The 26,844-nt window shown below is 39.8% G+C and overlaps 1 protein-coding gene across 7 annotated transcripts in view; it reads left to right on the top strand.

Annotated features, from left to right (window-relative positions):
• Nucleotides 1–24,728, top strand: part of LOC100676346 (protein argonaute-4) — a 42,593-nt gene extending 17,865 nt beyond the window's left edge. For 3 of the 7 annotated variants that reach the window (XM_064281703.1, XM_064281705.1, XM_064281704.1), the window contains 12 exons: nt 188–275; nt 2,098–2,245; nt 2,495–2,614; nt 2,731–2,859; nt 3,053–3,186; nt 4,643–4,827; nt 5,861–6,020; nt 7,460–7,775; nt 7,920–8,054; nt 14,685–14,786; nt 15,054–15,253; nt 20,666–24,725. In XM_064281703.1, the coding sequence (XP_064137773.1) occupies nt 188–275; nt 2,098–2,245; nt 2,495–2,614; nt 2,731–2,859; nt 3,053–3,186; nt 4,643–4,827; nt 5,861–6,020; nt 7,460–7,775; nt 7,920–8,054; nt 14,685–14,786; nt 15,054–15,253; nt 20,666–20,774 (1,826 nt within the window). In that variant the 3' untranslated portion in view covers nt 20,775–24,725. Of the gene's footprint in view, nt 1–187; nt 276–2,097; nt 2,246–2,494; nt 2,615–2,730; nt 2,860–3,052; nt 3,187–4,642; nt 4,828–5,860; nt 6,021–7,459; nt 7,776–7,919; nt 8,055–14,684; nt 14,787–15,053; nt 15,254–20,665 lie in introns of all 7 variants that reach the window. The other 4 variants (XM_064281701.1, XM_003415495.4, XM_064281702.1 and 1 more) reach the window with 3 other exon arrangements.
• The last annotated feature ends 2,116 nt before the right edge of the window (nt 24,729–26,844 follow it).

Genomic DNA, 26,844 nt, shown 5'->3' on the forward strand with positions numbered 1-26,844 from the left:
ATGAACACCTAAGTCTTCCAGGTTCTAATTTCTCCTGCTTAGTTGATGCTTTTTGCCCACAGAAGATGAAATTTTCCCTGTATCTTTATAACTTTTGTCCTGTACAATGTCATGCATGCATCTGTTTTTCTCACTATGATTTTAACTAATACTGATGTTTTGTCTTTTTTTTTTTTTCTAACTTCAGGTCTTAAAGTTGAAGTGACCCACTGTGGACAGATGAAACGAAAATATCGAGTCTGTAACGTGACTAGACGGCCAGCCAGCCATCAAACGTATGTTAACCACGTCTAAAAATATACCACAACATATTTGGTAACAGAGTGAAGCTACTATAATCCTTAGAGATTTTTTTACTGTAATTTTCAAGATCACTGAGCTCTTCACTTGAAGCACCAACAGCTTTAAGAAATGTTTTGCATATTTTTGGTAGAGATATTTATAAAACATTTCCTGCCTTTAATTTGATTCACCTCTCAGTGTATGCTAAACATAGATCAACTTTTACTTAAGGATGCAGAGCCATCATTATAAGCGTTATTTATTATACTGCTATAATTCTTAATGTAGGACCCTCAGGGTCTAGGAAGGCCTGTAAGTCATATGAGGCTGTCGTGTGAAGACATATATTGTTTTTGAGTTTTTGCGTAGTTTTTTTCCCCTCCCTTTGTAGCTAGTTCTCACTTCTTCCATCTGTCAAGATGTATGGCATGCTGTTAGCAGCACATCCTTTCTACGTCTTCAATCTCATTTTTCTAATCGCCCAGCTTCTATTCCACTGTGAGCTATGCCTAAAGGAGACAATATATATGAAAGTGCTTTTTAAATTACCATGTTTGTATGCTTTATTCTTGTAATCAAGATCATTAAACTCATGTCTGACCTACATGTAAATACTAGCTCTTCTAAGTAAAGTGTGTGAACTTAAATATACAAACTTTACATTATTTTGGTTGTTTAGAAACCCCCTCCTTTTTTTTTGGCTTATGTTGTAGTCTGTTTTAGATCAATGGTTCTCAATTTTCAAACTTTAGCATACATCAGAATTATCTGGAGGGCTTTGTTCTAGATAGTTGAAGGTTTTTTTTAAATTTAATTTAACTTTATTTTTTGTGACCTTGAATGAGGTATATTTACTCAGTCTGATTTGAATAAATTCTTCAGCATCACCTTATGTACCCATGACATGAATTTCTCAAGAGTTGTGAGGTGAATTCTATATCTTGTTCATATTATACCATTGACTTTATTTTCTAGGAAAAACTGTTACCAAAACCTTCTGAAGTCACTATTGAGAACTGTAACATTTGTTTCAAGAACTTGTGCCTTTTTCATTATTTACTTCACATAATCCTAAAAAAATATTTGCCTTTATAGAGCTGTATAATCTTTGCACGAAGTTTAAAAGCGCATAGATTTAAATATCACGTAAATGATCCTTCCTGCATTGTTACCTCAAGGGGCTGTAACAGTTGTAAAAGCAGCATTAAAGTTATCATTGTGCCAAATATTTGGGAGAATTCACCCACTAGAACAGCTAAATAAAGAATCTTTAAATCATGGTCCCCAGTTTATATGAGATATCCTTGCACAGTCTCAGTTTCATGTATTTGGTCTTGTTGCTTCCAAATTGATATGTATTAGTCCTGGTTTAGAAATCTGAAAATGTCCCAAGAACTGTGCTACACTCATTTTACAAAAAGTTCTGTTAAACGAACATAAGTCCCGTGTGGATGACTCTGAGTCCTTATTTGAGTTACAGTACCTTTAAGAAAGCAGCAAGAGATATTACTTGTATCTGTAGGTGTTACCTGACCTCTACTGAGTCTGTATATTTTTTGGTTCTTCAGCTTCTTTTTTAAGTTCTTTAAAAGTTTTTAATTTACAAATTTTCTCATCCTAGCTTCAACAAACATGGAAAAGCCCAGCAGAACCGCTGTTCTGGTTAAAGTCTGAAATGACTTAAGTGAAAATGCTCAAATAAAGTTTGACTTTGTTTTTTAAGTGACTGGTAGAAAATGTTAGTTGATTATTTGTTTTCTTAAAAAAAAAAAAAAGAACTTGAAGAAATTTCTAAAAAGACATTCTCTCCTGTAGATTTCCTTTACAGCTAGAAAATGGTCAAGCTATGGAATGTACAGTAGCTCAATATTTTAAACAAAAGTATAGTCTGCAGCTGAAATACCCCCATCTTCCCTGTCTCCAAGTGGGACAAGAACAAAAACATACATACTTGCCACTTGAGGTAAGATCAACTACTTTTTTCTTTTACCAATCTGACAATCTTTTGAATGAGTTAAAAAAAAAAAAAAGAGTTTGTTCTAAACTAGTGGTGAAATTTGGTGTTAATTCCTAAAACATTTTGGGTCTATAACTTCACTACGTACAGAATTTTCATTTTACTGCAAATGGGGCACGTAAGATACAGTTTGGCAAAGGCTTAAAATATAGAAGCTCATTCCACAAACTCTAATTTCTCTTTGCCTCTTGGTAGGTCTGTAATATAGTGGCAGGACAGCGATGTATAAAGAAGCTCACAGACAATCAGACTTCCACAATGATCAAAGCAACAGCAAGGTCTGCTCCTGACAGACAGGAGGAAATCAGCAGACTGGTCAGTAAGGCGTGGTCTTCAAAATAAGCTGGCTTTCAGATGAAAAAAAGAAAAAACTCCTGATGGAACACAGTTACTCTTTGGTTTTTATATATGCAGGCTTTCCTGTTCTTTAGGTGAAGAGCAACAGCACGGTGGGTGGACCTGATCCATACCTTAAAGAATTTGGTATTGTTGTCCACAACGAAATGACAGAGCTCACGGGCAGGGTGCTCCCGGCACCGATGCTGCAATATGGAGGCCGGGTGAGGTTTTTATTTTATCAAGTAAGCTTCTTCTACAACCAGCTAAAAGCAGAATAATACACTGAATTTACCCTTAGTTTTGGTCATTATTACTTGTTTTCTTTTGGCTGATACCAAAAAGAGTTTTGTTTATCCCCTGCCAATATTAAAATGGTCTTGGTTTATAATGTCTTTCTTTCTTTCTTTTTTTAAGAATAAAACGGTAGCCACACCCAACCAGGGTGTCTGGGATATGCGAGGAAAGCAGTTCTATGCTGGCATTGAAATTAAAGTTTGGGCAGTTGCTTGTTTTGCACCTCAGAAACAATGTAGGGAAGATTTACTGAAGTGAGTATCTTCATATTGCTATGAAATGCCGTCTGTGATACGAATGTGCTATGTACCCTGGAACTAGCTCCCCGCCTCCTGTAGTGACACCATCTGGCTATATGAAAAAGACCTTGTATGCTTCAGATTTCAAACTCGGGAATTACATTTAGAATCTGATTCAGCTTCCTTACATTTAGGGCAGAAATGTGTGACTAACAAGCCTCAAGAAGTCAGTGCTGGTTGGTGAATTCTTGAGTTCTTGCTGAAGCTTCCACAGCTCACCTCCTTTGATATTAATTGTATCTTTTGAGTAGGATAAAAACTAGTTTATTTTTAATCATTATAATTTACTAGTGAGTATGTTTAGCTGCAAGGTCACTAACTAAGATCATTGGTTCACATCTTACAGATGCAGCTATCTATATAAAGGAAGTTAGTGAGAAGAGTGGAAAAATCAAGGCAAGAAAAGGGAATGGGGATGAAAATTAAAGATTCCGATAAAATGTTGGCAAATGCACAAAAGAAATTATTCTGAAAGCTTTAGCTTTATGCATAGTGCAAATAACTCAAGTCCAAAATTTAAAACTTCAAAATGAGTTTTACTTTTTTAAGTGATGATTTATTTTTTTCAACAATTTCTACATGTATATAATTCAATGATATTCATTATATTCTTCAAGTTATGCAACCATTTCGCTACCTTTTTCCAAATTATTCCACCACTATTAACATAAACTCAGTGCCCCTAAGGAAAACTCCTCCTCCCCACCCCTGGTAACCACTAATAATCTTTGGTTTCTATGTATTTCCTTATTTCATATAAGTGAGATCATGTTCTATTTGTCCTTTTGTGACTGACTTATTTCATTCAGCATAATATTTTCAAGGTTCATCCATGTAGTGGTGTGCACCAGGACTTTGTTTCTCTTTATGGCTGAGTAATATTCCATTGTATGTGTATACCACATTTTGTTTGTCCATTCATCTGTCGATGGACGTTTTGGTTGTTTCCACATTTTGGCTTTTGTGAAAAATGCTGCAGTGAACATTGGTGTACAGGTGTGATGATTTCTTTTGACATTTCCATTGAACCAAATCTGTTACAAGTCTGAATATAACCTAAATACAGTCATTTTGTGACGGTGTGTTTCTGTGTTGTCAGGTGAGCACAAGCTTACCCAAGTGTTCTAGTACCTTTTGACCTTGCTTTTCTTTACTCCAGAATTACTGATTTGAAAGTTTTAAACAGCAATGCTGTTCTAGTCCCGGAGGCCCAGCTGAGACATAATTATTTAAAAATTAAAAATGATAATATTTAATAATATAGATTCTTCTCGGCTATAATTGCAGTGATACAACTGCTAGTCTATTTTTGGGAACCAGCTAAAGGTTTTTTTTTTTTTTTTAATTTTGGCTAAAGTCCTAAAATGTACTCTGTAATGAAAGCACAGTGTCACTGGTTCTGTTTTAACAGGAGTTTCACTGACCAGCTACGTAAAATCTCCAAGGATGCAGGAATGCCCATCCAGGGTCAGCCATGTTTCTGCAAGTACGCACAAGGCGCAGACAGCGTGGAGCCCATGTTTAAGCACCTAAAAATGACATACGTGGGCCTGCAGCTAATTGTAGTTATTTTGCCTGGGAAGACACCAGTGTATGGTACGGACCCTGTTTAATGCTGAATGACAAATAGTAGGTGTAACAGTCAGGATAAACTAGGTTGTAACAAATAGCCCCAAACTTTAAGTGGCTCAAAGCAACAACAGTTGAGTTTTCATTCCTGCTATGTGTCCATTGTGGGTAGATGGGGATCTGCTCCACGTTATCATGTCATTCTTACTCCTAGACCCACACTGGCAGAGCATCTGCTACTTGGAATATTGTTGGCCCCAAACCAGAGGGAAAGGAGAGCTCTGGAGGGTCTAAGCAATAGCTTGGCCATAACCAGCCTTACGGCTCTACCCACCCTGGGTAGGGGGAGTGGGGTTGAGGGGCAGGAAATGCAATGCAATCCTACCCAGAGGTCCAGAGCAGGGAGAGCTGGACGTTTGGTGAAAAGTACTTAGGAACATCAGAGTGGGAGAGCCTGACACTTCCAGAAAAGAATCTGTTTAGTTTGTGTCTATTATAAGAATGATACAAAGTTCTTTCCGTTATCACCTAAGTAAAGAATTTAGGAACTACAGACCAGCAGCTAGAACTCTGTGAAATTTCTTCAACCCTGTCTATGTTTGCTTCTTTTTATCCCTAGTGTCTACAGGGGAAAAATAAATAAAATAAAGGTGGCGGGCGGGGGGGGACTCTTTAGAATTCAAAGGGCTGGTGTGTCTACTGAGAGGGCAGGGCTGGGAAGACTGGTTCCTTTGCCAGAACAGCCATGTGGGAAAAAGAACCTCAAGGGATCCAGCCAGCAGTGGCAGGCAGCACCAGAGAATAAAGGAAACAGGCTGGTTTCAAGGCCTGCAGGAGGGAAGAAAAGCAGAGGGAAGAGGGCCTATCTAAATTGGGAAAAAAAATTTAAAAATTGCCCTGAGGGTTTAGTAGATGAAAGAGAAGCATCTGGCACAGTGTACAGTATATAGTAGGTGCTCTGTAAAGTTAATGTGTGACTTTTTCCCCCTTTACTCTTAATAATTAGGAAAATACTTATGCATTCTTAAATTAATTAATTTTTATTAATTAATTGTTGTAGCGGAGGTGAAACGCGTTGGAGATACCCTCCTGGGCATGGCCACACAGTGTGTCCAAGTAAAAAACGTAGTGAAGACCTCACCCCAAACCCTTTCCAATCTTTGCCTGAAGATAAATGCAAAGCTTGGAGGAATTAACAATGTGCTTGTACCTCATCAAAGGTAAGAGTCTTCAACTGTTTTTCTTCCTGTTTTACTAAAATCTCACTTACATAATGGGGGCAGTGGTGGTTCAGTTGTAGAATTCTCACTTTCCGTATGGGGGACCCAAGTTCAATTTCTGGCCAATGCACCTCAAGCTCACCCACCCCTGAACTGACAGTGGAGGCTTGTGAAGAGGTTTTAAAAGAGCTTCTGGCTAGGACAGGTGAGAAAGAAAGGTCTGGTGATCTACTTATAAGAAAATCAGCCAGTGAGAACCCTATGCATTGTAACAGTCTGATGCTGTTGTGCCTGGGGTCACCATGAGTCGGGGGCCAACTTGGCAGCAGCTAATAAGAATTTATATAATTTATAGCAAAGCACACAAATCTCAAGTGTGCATTTCAATTACTTTTTCTTACATATGTATATACCCATGTAACCAACACCCAGATTAGTGTGTAGAATATTTCCACCATCCTGTCAGGCTTTCTGTGGGCCCTCTCAATAGAAAACCCCCAAAGATAACCACTATTCCGACCTCTAGCACCTTAGATTAGTTTTGCCTGTGTTTAAATTTCATACAGTGTGTATCTTCTTTTGCTCAACATTATGACTGTGAGAGTCATTCATGCTGTTGCATTTAGTAGTTATTCTTTTTCATCGCTGTGTATTATTTCATCATATGACTATAACACAAAATTTTAATCTATTCTACCATTGATGGATATTCTTGTATATTCATTGTACAATTCTTTTACATTTTTAGTGAACTTAAACACTCTTTCTCCTGTATATATCTATAGCTCAGGAGTGGAATTGCTGAATTATAGAGAATACATGTGTTTAGCATTAATAGATACTATCAAATAATTTTCTAAAGTGTTTGTATTCTGTGTACATTCTGCAATTCTGTATCAGTTGTAGAAACTGATACCAAGGGAGACTGTGCTGGGAAGTTTTTCTCTTCACACACTGAGATTTTGTTAAATTTGAGTTTTTTTTTTTTTTTTAATCTCCTCTTCCTAGTATTATCAAAGAGCCATGTTCACTTCTTCAGTCAATTCAGATTCATTGTGTTGGGTTGTACAGATACCAAAAAAACCCAAACCCATTGTCACCGAGTTGATTCTGACTCATAGTAAGTGAACCTAGAGGACAGAATAGAACTGCCCCGCAGGGTTTCCAAGGCTGTAAATCTTTACAAAAGCAGATTGCCACATCTTTCTCCCACGGAGCAGCTGGCGGGTTCGAACCACTGATCTTTGAGTTAGTAGTCAAGCACATAACCACTGTGCCAGCAGGACTCCTTATACAGATACTTAGTGTGTCTTAAAGTTGTCTCCCAGTGGGCACAAGTCTTTATTTTCTTTTATGAGATTATATCTGGTGAGTTTACTAACCCCAGATATTTTCATATGTGTGTCTGATAGCAGCAACATCTCCTTAAATCTGAGCAGGCCATCGGTGTTCCAGCAGCCTGTCATCTTCCTGGGAGCGGATGTCACACACCCGCCTGCGGGGGATGGGAAAAAGCCCTCCATTGCTGCTGTCGTTGGCAGTATGGATGGCCACCCCAGCCGGTACTGTGCCACCGTTCGGGTGCAGACCTCCCGTCAGGAGATCTCTCAGGAGCTCCTCTACAGTCAAGAGGTAATCCAGGACCTTACTAACATGGTTCGAGAGCTGCTGATCCAGTTTTACAAATCTACCCGCTTCAAACCCACACGGATCATCTATTACCGTGGAGGGGTATCTGAGGGACAGATGAAACAGGTACTTTCTCATTATTCCATTGTTGCCCTTTGGGGCTTCTAAGAGTCTGATGGAGCTTCCTCCCCTCCACTACCCTGGGAAAATCAGATCTGAGAGATGCTAGGAGAGTTCGCAATTAAACATAATTCTGCTTCTAACTCCTAGGTAGCTTGGCCAGAGCTAATAGCAATTCGAAAGGCATGTATTAGCTTGGAAGAAGATTACCGGCCAGGAATAACCTATATTGTGGTGCAGAAAAGACATCACACACGACTCTTCTGTGCAGACAAAACAGAAAGGGTAAGAAGACATAGTATAAGCCTTATTATCTGAAGCTGTTGCAAGTGAATGTGTTTTTATGTGGGCATATATATAATTTTTTTTTGTCTAAAAGTAGAGGTGCCTAATAATCATTTAATAAAATGATGCACTGATGGCAGTTGAAAGTTAGATGATGAATTCTGAAAGATACAGGTTTTAGGACTGAATATTTCTCTTGCGTGACAGAAATTCTGGTTTCTGGAGTTTTGGGGAGTCAGAAACGTGCCAGGTACACTGTGGTGATATAGGCAACCACCAAAGGAAACACTTATCTATTTGGACTTTATTGCCATCTGCTACTTTTTGTTGCCAGTGACTGAGCCAAGGCTCTAGGAAATTCTAGAAGAATTTGTTTCAAAATGTTTTACTTCAGTGGAGATTCTTAGAGCACAAACTCTGATGATTATAATGTTACACTTTCTAACTATGGGCAAGTTACTCAACTTCACCAAGTCACAATATTCTCCTCAGTAAAACGGGAGTTAAGAACAATACCTATCTCACGGGGTTGTTGTAAGGATAAATTAATACATGAATGTCAATTTTGGGTACAATTTCCAGCACTTGATAAAAGGTATTTTATGTTATCTATTTATAATCTGATAAAAAAAAATGTGTAAATTAGGTAAGTTAAACAGTTGCCGTCAAGTTGATTATGACTCATGGCAACCCCATATGTGTAGAGTAGAACTGTTTCATAGGGTTTTCAAGGCTGTGTGACCTTTTGGAAGCATATCACCAGACCTTTCCTCCAAGACACCTCTGGGTAGGTTTGAACCACCAACTTTTTGGTTAGTAGACAAGTACTTAACTATTTGTGTCACCCCGTTACAGATGCATACCATTGGATCACTTTGCTCCTTTACTCTTGCTTATGACATTATTTTTTCTTGTCCAGGCCCTCCCTGTTTTATCCCCAAGGAGACCAGATCCTTGTGTTGCCTACTATTATGGGTCACTCTCATTATTTTCTAGTACATCCTTAGTTTTTGTCTCCAATCCAAGGCTGAGGTGTTTCTTTCTGTTTTCTGAATCGTTAGTGTATCCTTGGCCACAGGTCCACCGATCAGCTCAGATTAAAAGCGCTGTCTTCTAAATTGCCCAAATTCTGATTCGACAGTACTTCTTAGACTTTGCTAATACAAATTCCTGGAACTCTTGCCTGAACTATGAGTACAAAACATCCTGCCAGCCCCTCCTCAACTGCTATTGTCATCCCTCTGTTGACTTGTTTTATGACCTGGATATCTTTCTAAAACCTCAAGTTATTTCATGGTTTTGTTCTTTACCATTCAGTGTCACTACTAATCTTTCAAGATTGACAGTCTCAGACCTTGGTTTATGTTGCACCCTGGACATGCCCCAATATCCTCAATTCTCTACTAAAATCCCCGTCTTGCCAATATTCAACTGTAAATCAGTCCATTTGTTCATTCAACTTGTTCGTTGGCTTTGCTTCTACTCTTAGGCTGATAGGGGTTGATGGGTGGAAAAAATCATTTGTTTAACAGTGAACCTATTACAAATGTATGATTGCAAATCTCAGCCAGGTCTCTGACGCTGCTTGCCAATTCTTTTCATTTATACTATTTCCCAAAGCATCTGTTTCAAGCCTTTATACTCTTCTCAAGTCCCTTCCCTGTCCACGATGCCTTCATTGGCTGCGAAATCCTACCTTCTATTTCCCCCAGAAAACAGAATCTAGAAAGAATGAATTTGCTCAGCTTCTTCTCTTCTACTCTCATTAAATCTTCACGTATCTATGCTTCTCCCACTTATGCTTTGGATTCTAATCCTTTCTGCCTTCTCTAGAATCTTACGTCATTAATTACCTGTTATTTTTCAAAATTTCAATCTTTCCAATTCTCTTGTCTCCTTCCCTCACCATATAAAGTTGCTCAAGTCTTCCTCAGTCCCCCCAGTAAATATCCCTTTGCCCTACCTCTCCCTCAGTCTACCTGCCACCTTACCTTTCCTCTCTTTCATGATCAGACTTTAAAAAAAAAAAAAAAAAACTTGACTTCTCTAGTTCTACCTTCTCACATGATATTTCAATTCTCTGAAGCTGGGGTTCTATTTCAGTGACTCTGTTGAGTTCTCTCAATGACTTACTCTTTTCAAGTCCAGGGATAGCTTGTCAGGTTCCCTTACTGACCTCTTTGTAGCACATAAAACAACCACTCTCCTTCTGACCTTAGCAATGTGACTTTCTAGGTCCACTGCCCACCTCTATAACCAGGCTTTCTTTGACTTCTCTTCTTCCTTCTGTCCATTAAACACTGATGTTTCCAGGCATTTCCTACTTCTCCCTCTTCTCAATCTCAGCTTTCTCACTTAAGCCTCATCCACTTTTCTGGGTTCACTTATTTGCTTATAGGCAGTCCCCGGGTTAAGAACATCCAACTTATGTACAACCCATAGTTACGAACCAACCACCATAAAGCCTATTATATTAAAAATTCAAGGTAGATATAATGGTTCTTAATAACAAACAGGTGCTACTTTCAAAACATTATTATTATTACTGTATTATTATGTTAAAGATGTTTTAGTGTATCTAGAAGTGTTTCTTTAATATTTTTTATGCATAGAAAGGTACATCATATACTACATACTAAGACAAACATTTAACTAACTGACGTTAGAAACAAAGCACACCTAACTCTTCTGACTTACGTACAAATTTGACGTAACAACAGATTTAGGAATGTAACTCATTTGTAATCCAGGAACTGCCTGTATTTGTTGTTGTTGTGTGCTGTCGAGGCGATTTTTGACTCAGTGACCCCATGTGAGAGTAGAATTGCCCCATAGGGTTTTCTAGGCTGTAATCTTGGCAGAAGCAGATCACCAGGTCTTTTCTCCCATGGAGCCACTGGGTGGGTTTGAACTGCCAACCTTTCAGTTAGCAGCTCCGTATTTAACCGTTGGTCTACCGGGCCCTCGTTATTTGTTATAGATTCCTAAATCTGTATTTCCAGACCCAAACCTCTCTGTGCAGCTCCTGATCTGCACGTCCAATTGTCTACCGGACATAATCTACTTAGATGCCCTATAGGCAGTGTATCAGGCAAGATAGGCTAGATTATGCAGTGGTAACAAAAACCCCAAAATCTTCCTGACTTACAAAGCTTTATTTCTTGCTCGCATTACACATTCATTGTGGGTCTGCTGCAGCTGTGACCCTGTGTCCTCCCTTTGGAACCTAGGCTGACAGAGAAGCATCTATCTGGAACCTCACCAGTCATTGTGCCAGAAGGGAAAAAAGATACACAACAAGCCACATGCTGGCCCTTAAAGCTTCTGCCCAGAAGTAACACAGTTCAGACCACATTTTATCAGCCAAAGCAAGTCACATGGCCACCCTCGAGTTAAGTGGGTGGGGATGTGTAATCCTCTCCCCAGGGAGGAGCACTGAAGGAGGGAGCTGGAATATCTGGCAACAGGCATACAATCTACCACAGGCATTTCAAGCAAAACACGTCTAAACCTTCTGCTTATTGTTTTATCCCCATCCATATCGTATTCCTCCCCCCTATTTTCCTTATATTCTCTCTCTGTATATTAAGTCAGTCAAGCTAAAAACTTCAGAGTTGTGTATAAATTCTTCTCCCCCGTGCTGTCCCCATACCCAATTGGTCAAATAGTCCTCTGTGCTCTGCCCTGAAATCTTTCTTCTATCAATCCTTCCTCCTGTGTGTTCCCACTGGCCTGGACTCAACTCTTCTGGATTGCGGGAGACTCCACGCTGTCCTCCTGACTCCATTCCTCCCTCACAAGTGTACCTTCCACCCTGCTGTCAGGGCTGGGTTTTTAAAATACAGATCTTATTGTGCCACTCCCCTGCTCAGAAACCTTCAAGGTTTCTCTGCTGCCTACCAAACACTTTGCTGTAGTGTTCAGTGTTTTCCCAAGGTAGACAAAACATAATATTTTCATCTTTCACCATGCCCTCATCTACCTTCTGTTTCCCGTAAACACTGTACATTTTTATCTCACCCCGCCCCCTTTTTCATTGTTTTTGTTAAAATATAATTTAGATACAATAAAATTGACCCTTTTTAGTGTAGAGTTCTGGAGTTTTAACAAAGGCATGTACTCTTGTGACCACCATCACAATCAAGGTATGGAACAAGCCTGTCACACCAGGTTCTCCCGTGCCCTTTTGTAGTCAACCCTCTCTCCCACACCAGCCTCTCACAACCACTGATCTGCTTTCTGTCCCTACAGTTTTGCCTTTTCCAGAAAGTCGTATAAATGGAATCAGACAGCCTTTTGAATCTGGCTTCTCTTACTTAGCATAATGTATTTGAGATTCATCCAAATTCTTGCGTGTGTCAGTAGTTTGTTCCTTTTTATTGCTGAGTTGGATTTCATGATATGGATGTACCACAGTTTGTTTATCCATTCCTGAGTTTAGGGGTGTGGCGGGGGTTTTCTAGTTTTCATCCCACCCCCCTTTTCAACTTCTACTTATCCTATAAAGCACGACTCAAATATTCCCCCCTTACCCCCCAGCTCTTGCCAGTGTCATCCATAATGGCCTTTTCACATTGCATTGCAGTTCACTGCATGTGGCTTTCATTAAGGCCAGGAGGACAAGTTCATTTGCTCTGTCCATGCCTCTCCCTGTTCTCCCCAACATCTGCGGCGCAGCCTGGCACGTGGGTACTCAGGCAGTAATTGTTGGATTGAATGTGCCTGGCTCCCCTTTTCTCTGGGGCATTACCTCTTTAGGCTCTCATCTTTTTTTTTTTTTTTAAAGAGATTCCATGATCAAATATATTTGGGAAATGCTGTATACTCTCATCTCCCTCTTTCAGATTATGCATTACCAAATAAAAGTTCTGAGAAATCATACAGTAGAAAAATCTTTTTTAACTTTGGTCTAACCCAAATCAAAAAACCAAACCTGTTGCTGTCAAGTTGATTCCGACTCATAGCAACCGTGTAAGAGAGTAAAACTTTCCTATAGGGTTTCCAAGGTTGTAAATCTTTATGGAAGCAGACTACCACATCTTTTGCCTGTGGAGCAGCTGGTGGATTCAAACCTTCTGGTTAGCAACCAGGCACTTAACCATTGTTCCACCAGGGCTCCTTATGGCTTAACCCAATGTTTCTCAAATTTGTCTGACCATAAAACACCTAAATACATTCTGCAGAGCTAATATTCCTAAAGACCACACTTTGGGAAACTGACATACAATACTAGAACCATTATAACTCAATTACATTTTCTCTTTTTTAGCTGGGTACCCAACAGCACATATGAATTTGATGGAAGGAGATTTTTTCCCCCTATACTCATAGATGTTGTTGTATGCATGGGTGTACGATTGTCACCTGAAGGTAACAGTAGTTACAAGGGAACCAAATAAATCTCCATCATATTTGTGCCTATATGCTAAATAGACTTGTTCATATTGAACCCTGCTGTACCACAGAAGAGAGTGAAAATTGACCAAATCACAAGATTTAATTCCTTTCCTCATAAATGCACTTCTGCAGTTCTTCTCTCTGCCTCCCTAGAAGTTTGATTTTAGAGTTCTGGCTATAGAAGAACTGTAGCATTTTAGAGGTATAAGATATCATCACCTAATTTTATAGATGACTAGATTAAGGACCAAAGATATCATGCCTTGTTCAAGGGATATAGTGGCAAGGCTGGGCCTAGATCTGAAACTCTGCCTTCCTGAGTCCCATTTCAGTGCCTCCTTCCTAATGATGCATGTGCCGGCGACTTAAATTCTTTTTTTTATTTTTTATTGTACTTTAAGTGAAAGTTTACAAATCAGGTCAGTCTCTCATACAAAAACTTACACACACCTTGCAATGTAACCCTAGCTGCTCTCCTCCTAATGAGACAGCACACTCCTCCTCTCCACCTTATATTCCCCGTGTCCATTCAACCAGCTCCTATCCCCCTCTGCCTTTTCATCTCCCCCTCCAGACCGGAGCTGCCCACATAGTCTTATGTGTCTACTTGAGCCAGGAAGCTCACTCCTCACCAGTATCATTTTCTGTCTTATAGTCCAGTCCAATCCCTGTCTGAAGAGTTGACTTCGGGAACGATTCCAGTCTTAAGCTATCAAAGGGTCCAGGGGCCATGACCTCTGGGGTCCCTCCAGTCTCAGTCAGACTATTTAGTCTGGTCTTGTCAATGATTTAGACTCTTTTATTGATACCCAAAAAAGCATTTGTTATCTTGAACCTGGTGAACCAGTTTAAAGATTCCTTCACCTGAATTTTTACTGAAAGTTGTGGATACTTTTTACTCCATATAAGGAATAAATCTGATTTTTTTGGAGGGAGAGTCCATATTAAAAGTCAATTTTGTTTTCCTCTGGGAACACACCAATGTTCTTTGTCTGGATTCCCCTAGAGAGATTCTGGAGTATATTTGTTTGAGAAAATACTTAAAGATGAAATGGTTGGGTTACGGGAAAGTTACAGGGAATTCAGTGCCTTGAATTATACTGGTTTTCAGTACTTGCCTTCAAAGCAGTTTACCAACTTGTTGCCAACTTAAACATTAAAAAAAAAAAAAAAAAAAAAGGCCTGAACACAGTTTGGCACTTAGATGACTAATTACTGTCTTCTTTTTGGTAGGTGGGGAAAAGTGGCAATGTCCCAGCAGGCACTACAGTGGACAGTACCATCACACATCCGTCTGAGTTTGACTTTTATCTCTGTAGTCATGCAGGAATTCAGGTAATTTGAAAGCTGATCCAGATCTTTGACCTGATAGGGCACTGTTTGTAAATTCAGCGACTAGCTTGAGTAGAGTTGTTATTAAACACTGTGCCTGACTCTGCTAATGCTTGTAGCCTAAAACTATTACCTTTTAGTCTCGGTATCAGCTTGTAGGTGTGCTGGGTAGAAGTACTTCTGAGTTTCACGAGTAGGTTTCAATTCTTCCCTCCTCTCGGGTAGTCAGCCCATCTCAGAAATATATTAATGATAAAACTCTCTCTCCAGGGAACCAGCCGTCCTTCACATTACCAGGTCTTGTGGGATGACAACTGCTTTACTGCAGATGAACTCCAGCTACTGACTTACCAGCTGTGTCACACCTATGTGCGGTGCACGCGCTCGGTTTCTATTCCAGCCCCTGCATACTATGCCCGGCTTGTAGCATTTAGAGCAAGGTATCATCTGGTGGATAAAGATCATGACAGGCAAGTTTCTCAGGCAGAATAAAATCTCCTTCTGTCTATTTAAGCTGCCTGTTGAAAAATGAGTTACTATAGAAAAACTTTTTGGAAGATTTAAACTTCCTTTTAGGGTTTAGATTGCAAGGACCGAATAAAATTTCGTGTCTTTGAGAGCGTATAATGTGACTTTTGGTCCAAGAAGTGCTGAACTTGTTTATACTTGTATGGTTTGCCTAAACCCTGCCCAAGGAAAGTTTGGAACTGTCTGTGGTTTTCCCACAGAACCAAATGTATTTCAGTTCTGCTGCAATCGTGGGCAGCCTCAAAAGGTGGTCAGCAGCGTGCTGTCTCATTGAGGGAGAGCAGCTAGGAGTACATAGCAAGGTGTATATAAGTTTTCGAATGAGAGATGGACTTAATTTGTAAACTGTCACTTAAAGCACAATAATAATAATAAAAAAAGGATGGTAGCCCAGCACCCTGGCTCAAGTTAGAGACAGGCCTGTGGATTCCACCTCATGCAAGGGGGAGGTCCTTACCAGTTTGCTTTGCTTCCAGTATAACCTGGAAAAATGGACCAGAGTAAACTTGAGTGTATGTGGAGGGGAGGAGTGCAACACCATTCTTACCCCCAAATAGGGATCTCAACATTTAGACCTGTTACTGAGCTACAATTAAATACCTAAACAAGCTCTCTGCATTAATTTTCTTTTCCAAATGACCATCTGTGAAGTATAGCAGTTTCTGGGCTCTTCCCCAAGTCTGAATTCAGCTGCTAAATAGTAGACATTCCATTGCAAGTCTATTTCTGTAAGGACTGAAGATATGCTATTACGGAAAAAGTCCAGCTGTGGCTTTGCACCTTCCATTCTGTAATATACATTCATTCATTCAGCATGTTTATAAGGTAATGACTGTGTGCCCAGTATGGTGCTAACCCGCCCCTCCCCCCCCCCAAAACAAACCCACTGCTGTTGAATCGATTCCAACTCATAGGAACCCAATAGGATGGAGTAGAACTGCCCCATAGGGTTTCTAAGGCTGTAAATATTTACGGAAGCAGACTGCCACATCTTTCTCCCACCCAGCAGCTCTTCAAACTGCAGACCTTTTGGTTAGTTGCCAAATGCTTTAACTACTGTACCACCAGGGCTCCTCAGTACTCTGCTAGGTACTAAAAATACTAAGATGAGTAAGACATGTTTTCTGCCCATGGGGAATTGATGATTCATTATAGGAGACAATACAGGCAAATATAAAAACTGACAATTAGCCCAAAGCAGTATAGATAAAAATGCAATGGGATGTACAAAGGAAACTGGATGGGCAAGATTTGGCTCTACCAAGAAGGGAAAAAGGTTCACCAGGCAGAGGAACAATGGACCCAAAGGAGGGAAAAGCAGTGACATGTTTGGTTAATAACAAGTTTTCTTTGACTGGAGAATATTAAAGAGGAATAGCAAGGATGAGGCTGGAAAAGTATATGAGAGCAAGCTCGTCTTTGTTAAATGAAAAATTATATTCCTGGGATAGAATAGACAGGACTTGACTGTTAATTGGGAATGAATGGCTGAGGAGAGGATGAAGTAAAAGATGACTGATATTTTAAGCCTAGATGATAAGGGTAATAATAATAACTAGAGAAGTCAGAAGAGGGGTGATAATTTACAGTGAACAAAGTCTTTTATATTACATGGTACCCTTAACAGGAATGTTCAGAAGTTTTTATTGTTGCACCAAGAAACCACAGTTCAGAGGAGTTGTTACTTGTCCAAGGCCATACAGCTGGCAAAGGGAAAGCAAGAAGAAATCGGTAGCACATTAACATTGGCTGAGTAGGTACATTCATTCATTCATTCAACAAATGTTTATTGAGAATATACAATGTGCAAGGCACTAGGTGAATAAGAGGCAAATTTGCTGGTTTCTTGGAGTTTACATTCCAATAGAGAAAGAAATAATTATCAAATTAATAATTTAATTTCAATTGTGTTTAGTACCATGAAAGAAAAGTACAGGATGCTGTGAAAGCTGTTCCAGGTGGCTCTGACTTGGACTTTGGAGTCAAGAAAGATTTCTTTGGGAAAAATGATATTTGAAAGAAGGCTGAAGGATAAGTAGGAATTAACCAGATATAGGCATTGTTAAGGATTTGGACATTACTTTATTAACTCTTGCAAGAATTTGTATTGATTGTTATTGCTTTATTAATCCTTGCAACAACCCATTAAATAAGTTGTATTGCATTTTTCAGTTGAGCAAAAAGAGGTATGTTGTTGTTGTTAGGTGCTATTGAGTCGATTCCAACTCAGAGCGACTCTGTACAACAGAACTAAACATTGCCCAGTCTGTGCCATACTTGCCATTATTGTTATGCTTGAGCCCATTGTTACAGTCACTGTGTCAGTCCATCTTGTTGAGGGTCTTCCTCTTTTTTGCTGGCCCTCTACTTTACCAAGCATGATGTCCTTCTCCAGGGATTGAGCCCTCCTGATAACATGTCCAAAGTATGTGAGACATAGTCTCGCCATCTTTGCTTCTAAGGAGCATTCTGGTTGTACTTTTTCCAAGACAGATTTGTTTGTTCTTTTGGCAGTCCATGGTATATTTAGTATTCTTTGCCAACACTGCCACAATTCAAAGGCGTCAATTCTTCTTTGGTATTCCTTATTCACCGTCCAGCTTTCAAATGTATATGAGGTGATTGAAAACATCATGGCTTGGGTCAGGCATACCTTAGTCTTCAAGGTGACATTTTTGCTTTTTAACACTTTAAAGAGGTCTTTTGTAGCAGATTTGCCTAATGCAATGTATCATTTGATTTCTTGCCTGCTGCTTCCATGGGTGTTGATTATGGATTCAAGTAAAATGAAATCCTTGACAACTTCAGTCTTTTCTCCGTTTATCATGATGTTGCTTACTGGTCCAGTTGTGAGGATTTGTGTTTTCTTTATGTCGAGGTGTAATCCAGACTGATGGCTGTGGTCATTGATATTCATCAGTAAGTGCTTTAAGTCCACTTTCAGCAAGCAAGGTTGTGTCACCTTCCTCCAATCCTGATGTCTCATTCTTCTTCACATCGTCCAGGTTCTCAGACTATTTGCTCAGCATACAGATTGAATTAATATGGTGAAAGGATACATTCCTGATGTGCACCTTTCTTGACTTTAAACCACACAGTATCCCCTTGTTCTGTTTGAATGACTATCTGTTGGTCTATGTGTAGGTTCCTCATGGGTACAATTAACTGTTCTGGAATTCCCACTCTTCGCAATGTTATGTTATCCATAATTTGTTATGATCCACATAGTCGAATGCCTTTGAATAGTCAATAGTACACAGGTAAACATCTTTCTGGTATTCTCTGCTTTCAGCCAGGATCCATCTGGCATCAACAGTGATATCCCTGGTTCTACATCCTCTTCTGAATCTGGCTTAAATTTCTGACAGTTCTCTGTTGATCTATTGCTGCAACCACTTTTGATTTATCTTCAACAAAATTTTATTTGCATGTGATATTAATGATATTGTTCAATAATTTCTGCATTTGGTTGGATCACCTTTCTTGGGAATAGGTATAAATATAGAAATCTTCCACCAAGTTGACCAGGTAGCTGTCTTCTAAATTTCTTGGCATAGATGAGTGAGCACCTCCAGCACTGCATCCATTTGTTGAAACATCTCAATTGGTATTTCGTCAATTCCTGGAGCCTTGTTTTTCACCAGTGCCTTTGATGCAGCTTGGACTTCTTCCTTTAGTACCATTGGTTCCTGATCGTGTGCTACCTCCTAAAATGGTTGAACGTCGACAAATTCTTTTTTGGTATATTGACTGTATTTTTTTCATCTTCTTTTGATGCTTTCTGTGTCATTTAATATTTTCCTCGTAGAATCCTTCAGTATTGCAACTTGAGGCTTGAGTTTTTTCCTCCATTCTTTCAGCTTGAGAAATGTCAAGCTTGTTCCTCCCTTTTGGTTTTCTAGCTCCAGGTCTTTGTACATGTCATTATAGCACTTTGTCTTCTCAAACCACCCTTTGAAATCTGTTTAGCTCTTTGACTTCATCGTTTCTTCCTTTCGCTTTAGCTACTTGATGTTGAAGAGCAAGTTTCAGAGTCCCTTCTGACATAGATTTTGGTCTTTTCATTCTTTCCTGTTTTTTTAATGACCTCTTGCTTTCTTTGTGTATGATGTCCTTGATGTTATTCCACAACTCATCTGATCTTCTGTCATTAGTGTTCATGTGTCAGATCTATTCTTGACATGGTCTCTAAATTCAGGTGGGATATACTCAAGGTCATACTTTAGCTCTCATGGACTTGTTCTAATTTTCTTTAGTTTTTTTCAGTTTCATCTTGAACTTGCAATTGATGGTCTGTTCCACAGTCGGCCCCTGGCCTTGTTCTGACTGATGATATTGAGCTTTTCCATCGTCTCTTTCCACAGATATAGTCAATTTGATTCCTGTGTCTTTTATCTAGCGAGGTCCATGTATATAGTCACCGTTTACTTTGTTGAAAAAAGTATTTGCAATGAAGAAGTCATTGGTTTTGCAAAATTCTATCATGTGACCTCCAGTGTTGTTTCTATCATCAAGGCCATATTTTCCAACTACCGACCCTTCCTCTTTGTTTCCAACTTTCGCATTCCAGTCACCAGTAATCATCAATGCATCCTGATTGCACGTTTAATCAATCTCAGACTGCAGAAGTTGGTAAACATCTTCAATTTCTTCTTCTTTGGCCTTAGTGGTTGGTTCGTAAATTTGAATAATAATCATATTAACTGTTCTTCCTTGTAGGCATATGGATATTACCCTATCAGTGACAGTGATGTATTTCAGGATAGATCTTGAAATGTCCTTTTTGATGATGAATGCAATGCCGTTTTTCTTCATGGTGTCATTCCTGGCACAGTGGACCATATGATTGTCCGAATGAAAATGGCCAATACCAGTCCATTTCAGCTCACTAATGCCTAGGATATCAATTTTTATGTGTCCCATTTTATTTTTGCCTATTTCCAATTTTCCTAGATTCATACTTCGTACATTCCAGGTTCCAATTATTAATGGATGTTTGCAGCTGTTCCCTCTCATTTTGAGTTGTGCCACATCAGCAAATGAAGGTCCTGAAGGCTTGACTCCATCCACGTCATTAATGTCGACTCTACTTTGAGGAAGCAGCTCTTCCCCAGTCGTCTTTTGAGTGCCTTCCAACCTGAGGGGCTCATCTTCTGGCACTATATCAGACAATGTTCTGCTGCTATTCATAAGGTTTTCACTGGCTAAGAGGTATAGCGAGACATAAGCAGTTAAGGAGCCAAGGCCTGGGCCCAAGATCTTCTTGAATCCAGTACTATCTGTGCTATTTGGAACATGTGAAGTTTGATATGGTCTTCCATTACACCTGGCTTTTTGGTTTTTTCTCTTTACAGTGCAGAAGGCAGCCACGTGTCAGGACAGAGCAATGGTCGAGATCCTCAGGCCTTGGCTAAGGCTGTGCAGATCCACCATGATACCCAGCACACGATGTATTTTGCCTGAGAGTCTCAGAAAAAGAACTCAACCGATTTGGCACCCCATGCAGCCTCAAAATGTTTCAAATGCCTACCACCTCTACATAGAGCCAAGTTGACTTCAGGTGATCTTCTACCAGCAGCTCGGAATAGTTGCACTGAATTTATACTTCGCAGCACTGTCTGATGCATCCACAAAATTGAGCCATTTTTTAAAAAAGTAATAGGTACTCATAGATTATCTTTTCTGATGCACTGGACTAAATTTTTACCTCAACGAGCAAAGGCTGATCAGCCTGAACTTTATAAAGGACTTTGCAGGAAAGGTTTCTATGGAATATTTTGCTAGCTGTGGTGTTCACCGCATCCCTCTAGTCTTATAAGAGAAGATTATTTGTTTTTTTGGTATTCATCGAGTGGGGTATAAGCATAAATGGGAGAGAGAAATCAAACAACCTACTTCAGTTCAGTGTAACTATTTAATTGTATGGGTCCATAGACTTTTTAATGGAGATTTTTGACTTCACCACTGTAAATGCCTTTAATGAGCATTAATTTTTGAAAGTTTTACAGAGTTTTATTAGTTTTACTACTTTATCTTATTGATCTCTGCAGACTTGTGCTGGTGCAAGTACAAGCTGCCAAGCAATTGCACTATATTTGGCTGCAGATTCAGACAGGCAGTTCTCTTATTTAGTTGGCTTTTGTGAATGTGTAACATAAACAGGTGTAATGCATGTCACGGGGACAGATAACACTGCCATGGTAAAAATACTCTTGTCTCCCCCTCTTTAAAAAAAAAAAATAGCTTTTAGTATTTTTCCAAGTCTTCAAAAGTGCCCATTTTATGCTGCTGTGTGATCTGTTAGATCTAAATGATTTTTAAACTTTTCTCATACAAAGTTAACTTTGGCAATAAACATTTTTTAAGGGCCCTCCACTTCTTTTGCCTGACAGCAGCGTAGTTTTCTAGATGAGATTTTGGTATGATTTTATGAACTACTTCTTATATATCATAATCTGGCAATTTCTGAAACCGGTCAGAAAAGACGTATATTTCCATGCCTTTTTAAAGACTTATTTTTATCTGTTTTATAGCCACATTTGGTGTCCTGTCATTTTGTTTTAAAATAAGCTAGAACCAGGATGCTTCCTTATTGGGTAGGCCTTGCCACTCCTTAAGGTACATTGAGTGATGCTGCAACTTGCGAAAATGTACCAGCATTTAAAGCCCCCCCACCGCCCACCCTACCTGGAGAACCAAGGTTACTCACAGAGTAACTTGCAGTGCAAATTTTTTGCTTCTCTTTCAACCTGAAATGTACTTGGTGGGGTTTTCTACCCTTTATTAAACTAAAGCTGTATAGAAAAGCTTGATTGTTCTTAATGAATTCTGGATTCCACTCACAGGAAGATGGGATTCCTTTCTTGTCCAGAAAAAGAGAGTTGATCTAAAGTAAGCATCAGTTAAAATATAAGGGAAAATGTATTCTGTATTTGTTGTTGTGTGCCGTCGAGTCTATTCCGACTCATAGTGACCCTATAGGACAGAGTAGAACTGCCCCATAGGGTTTCCAAGGCTAAAATCCTTAGGAGAGCAGATTGCCAGGTCTTTTCTCCTCAGAGCACCTGGTGGGTTCGAACCTCCAACCTTTCGGTTAGCAGCCAAGAGCTTAACCGTTTCGCCACCAGGGCTCCTATTCTGTATTTACTGTAGATAATACTTTGTGAATGGACAACAGTTACATAGAGTCTTGGTAGTTCCAACCTGTGTTTCCCAGCCCAAATTGGACTGACTCGTAATTCTGTATCCTGGAACCTTAGGAGTGAGAGATGGAGAAGGGGATAAAAGGCCTAGAGCCATACTCCATCTATACGGTGGAGGAAGAGATAGACACAAGGTCGTAAAAAACAAACTTACCTCCTCTGTCTGGAGACTGCTGGTGGGGAAACACTGGATCTAATGGTGAAGGGTATTTGCTTAAACTCATTAGCCAGCCCACATCTCTTAAACTAGCCTTCTCAAAATCCCAGCAATATAAAACACTGTTTTTCTTCAGTCTTTTAACAAACTTGTATATACATTGACGTTTACATTTCCATGTCCTGTTGATCACAAGCACCGCTGGTGTTTGCTGAGACGGGTCTTCAGAGTGTATCCTAGTGTTTGTTGAGTCCTGTAGCTCATTAAGATGAATACAGACGTTCTTATCCTCTGCAGATAGTGGGATGAAAGCAAACTCTGTTGCTGAGGCACAACATAGGCAGGAGCAAAGAGATGGCAGATGTTCATTTCTTAAGATTTTCCTTTGGCAAATACCTCAGTTGGATAATACAAATCAGGACATGTTGGTGAGGGGCTGACTGCTGCTTTTATTCACACTCGTTCAGGGAGAGCACAGAAAAATACCCTTCAGCACGACCACTCTGGACCCAAGAGGAGAAAAAAAACAAGTGTTTTTAGGAGGAGGACTCACTGGAGTCCAGGATGTGAACTCTTAGTGGCTGGCTGGCTGGCCAGCTGGCACCACACCTGCACTCGAGTGCCTCGGGCTTGCTTCCTTCTCACCATCTCCTGGCATGTATGGAGCAGGGAGCAAAGGTGGAGGGCTGGAAAGCCCTGGTTTGCTGGCCTGAGGTTGGGTTGTATGTTCAGCCTCGAACAAACAATACAGTTTGTAAGACCTCAGTCAATCCTGATACGCTGGGCAAATCAGTGTCATGGTGGAGGAAAATCCGGGAAGCCTATTTTTATAGGAAAACAGTACCATTAAGTGTGCAATGCTGTCATTTTTGGACAAAAGGTAAGAAATATGGAGGAACTAGAATTACTGGGGAAAAAAACTTGCTGAAGGGTGAATCTTTAAGAGGTAGGTAATCATTGCGAAACCAGACTGGCAGAAATAGTTCTGCAAGCAAGTCTGAATGCATAGTTTTAATTTAATTCGGCTTGACAATTTGAATTTGTGACCTCTTGAAACTAACTGAATCATGCATGTGTCAATCAATGGGAGGTGTGCATTCTGTAGAAGTAGTTTTAGGGTGTTTGGTTTTTTACAACGCAGCCTATTTAGGCATCGTCACGTGGTGTGAAAGATTTAAATGTAGCAATGTAAAAGAGTAATAATTTGGGGAGAAGGAGCAGGTAAGAGAGCCACGAAGACCCAAATATTGATTCAGTTGTGTTTTGTTGTTGTTAGCTATTGCATTTTGAATGGTTTATAAAAGTGAACTAGCTGGTTTAAAGCAGCCAGCAGTCCAGGCAGGCAGAATGTATTCATTCTTACTGTTAAGTTCTATTTGCTGCTTCCAAAGGGGTTGCCTTACAAGCAGTCAAGCTCTATGTGATGTGTATTTTAGGATCTGGTGCCCAGCCTGTATCAAAGCTTACCTATGTACCCTTCCAATGGGAAAAGGTAATCCTTGTGCAGATACACTGTTTAACAAGGATCACCCTCTCTGCCCGACCCTATCAACCCTTTGTGGATGTGCTGTTAAGATTTTCTTGCTCAGTAGCAAGGTGGTAGCTCTACTTTCATTTTAAGAAAGCAGAGACTGAGGGCATTGTATCAATACTATTTCAATTCCAAGGATTTTTCTTTGTAAAATTAAAGGAAAGGTCTTGTTATCGATTAATAATTTTCTTACCCTTGCTATTGACATATTCATGCTCTTTCTATGTCTAGTGGCTGAAAATGTTTGCATCTGTTCATTTGATTAGTGGTGTAATTTTTGTTTCTATATTGTTAGACTTGTAATGTTTTAAAATGTATTTTATAAATCTGGACTGGATGTATGTCTCTGGCAACACGAGGTACTTTCTCAGCTATTAAGGGAGGGGTCGTATCCTCATGTTGCGATCAAATGATGGCTGTTTAAATTTTGAAAAAAAAAATTTTTTTTTTTGGCCTGCAGGGATATTTTGTGTTCATGTGTCCAAAAAAAAAAAAAAAAAAAGAATAAACTGGCCTTCTTGTGCCAAAAGTTGTTTTTTTCTTGTCAATTGTCTAATAAATATGGAGTACACTGTAATGGCAACACACATGGTTGCTTTTAAAAAACCATTTCCTCATTTGGGTGACTTATTGAGAAAGAAGAGTGGGAAAACGTTGTGTTCTTAAATCCTAGGTCTCCCTATTTTTAGAAATTGCCACTTGGGAATTTTAGAAGAGCTTCTCAGCAACACTTCACATATGAAAATTTTTACAAGATTTTTCAGGACCCTAAGTGCAGCTCTTAATGGAAAGATCTATTATTGATCTTCAATAGATCACTTCAACAGAAGTGATGTCTTAAGAAAAAATCTGCAGTCTCCAGAGGGCAGTAAGGCCACATACTTTATAAATTTTAAGACTGACTCTCTCTCCAGAGGAGAGGGGCCTCTAAGTTGTCCAAATCACCCAGGCTGGGGCTATCCAATTTCATATGTCTTACTTTAAGTTCTCACCAGCAAAGCCCTTTTGCTAATGTGTGGCAGGGACAGTGCAGACATTTATATACTATGGCCTTATCCTCAGGGAATTTATTACCAAGAAGCAAGTCCTGCATATAGCTAACTACTACAAGGTAGTCGTTTTTGTCATAGCACAGTATTCCCTTCTCCAGATTTGTCGTTTATCAAAGATTTATCATGAATTAGCTGCATGCCAAGCTCTGCGTAGGTGCTGGGGACACAGAAGAGTAAAAATTCTTCAAAGGATTCATTTCTAATATGGAGCATGGGATGGGGAGAGGAGGAGGTGAGATTGACATTACCTGAGTGCCTACTATATGCCAGTCTATTTATTGACATCTTTAATCCCAGCCACTGTCCAATGAGATTGATAATGGTGTCCTCATTTTAAAGATGAGGAGACAGGTTCAAAGAGGTTAAGTAATACAGTTATTCAGTGGCAAAGCTAGAATTTGAATCCAGGTCTGTCTGATTTCGTTACACCTGCTGTTGGGCATAAAATTCCAGGGTGCTGTGGGGAACTAGGAAACCCTGGTGGTGTAGTGGTTAAGACCTATGGCTGCTAATCTAAAGGTCAGCAGTTTGAATCCACCAGGCACTCCTTGGAAACCATATGGGGCAGTTCTAGTCTGTTCTATAGGGTCGGTGTATCGACTTGACAGCAACAGGTTAGGGTTTGGCTTGGTGGGGAACTAAGGAGCCCTGGTGGTGCAGTAGTTAAAGTGCTCGCCTGCTAATGAAGCAAAAAGTCAGCAGTTCGAACCCACCAGCTGCTCCATGGGAGAAAGATGTGGCAGTCTGCTTCCATAAAGATTACAGCCTTGGAAACCCCAGGGGTCAGTTATACTTTGTCCTATAGCATTGCTATGAGTCAGAATTGACTCGATGGCAATGGGTAACAGGTGGGGAACTTAGAAGAGGGAACAACTTTTCCCATGGGAAGTCAGAAAAGACTCTACAGTGAATTTGGGGACAAGTCATGAAGCTTGAGCAGGGGATTTCTAGAGGGGTAAGGAGGACCCATTGTTCCCTTACAGTAGATTATGGTAGCTACGATTTTTTATCTACCCAAGTGCTTTTCCTTGCTCCTTTTGGTAATGGAACCCCTCTTTCTTATGAGAAACCCATGATTTTGTGTGATTCAAGTGAGGCCAATGGCCTACCTCCCACCTTATCATCCACCATGTTTAGGTCCATCCCTGCATCAGTTACTGGGAATATGTTATACTAGCCAGAAATGACTCATGTACCCACTCCTGTGAGGGGTTGGGGATGGGGTGGCTAGCGAGTATGGGGAGGCACAGACCTATCAGCACCATTACAAGGAATGTGTCTCTTTTTCTCCATCTCTAGGCTCTAGTTTCCTCTCTTTATTCTCTAGAAGATAGTGGCAAGTTTTAAAGGAGAAGAGAGACAAAATCAGATGGGGCTGGAAGAAGTGTAGGGGAAGTAGCAACTATATTGCAAATTGGAGAAGGAAATGAATGAACTTAGTTTAGCAAACATTTCTGGAACTTCTGTTATGTGCTGGAAAATATACAGATGAAAAACACAAGTTCTGGTCATCAAGGAGTTCACTGTCCAGTCTGGGGGCAACACATTTAAAAAGGGGGCTTTGAGGGTTAAGTGTTATAAGAAATATATA

Source organism: Loxodonta africana, chromosome 3 (genome assembly GCF_030014295.1).
Source record: "Loxodonta africana isolate mLoxAfr1 chromosome 3, mLoxAfr1.hap2, whole genome shotgun sequence".
Taxonomy (NCBI): Eukaryota; Metazoa; Chordata; class Mammalia; order Proboscidea; family Elephantidae; genus Loxodonta; species Loxodonta africana.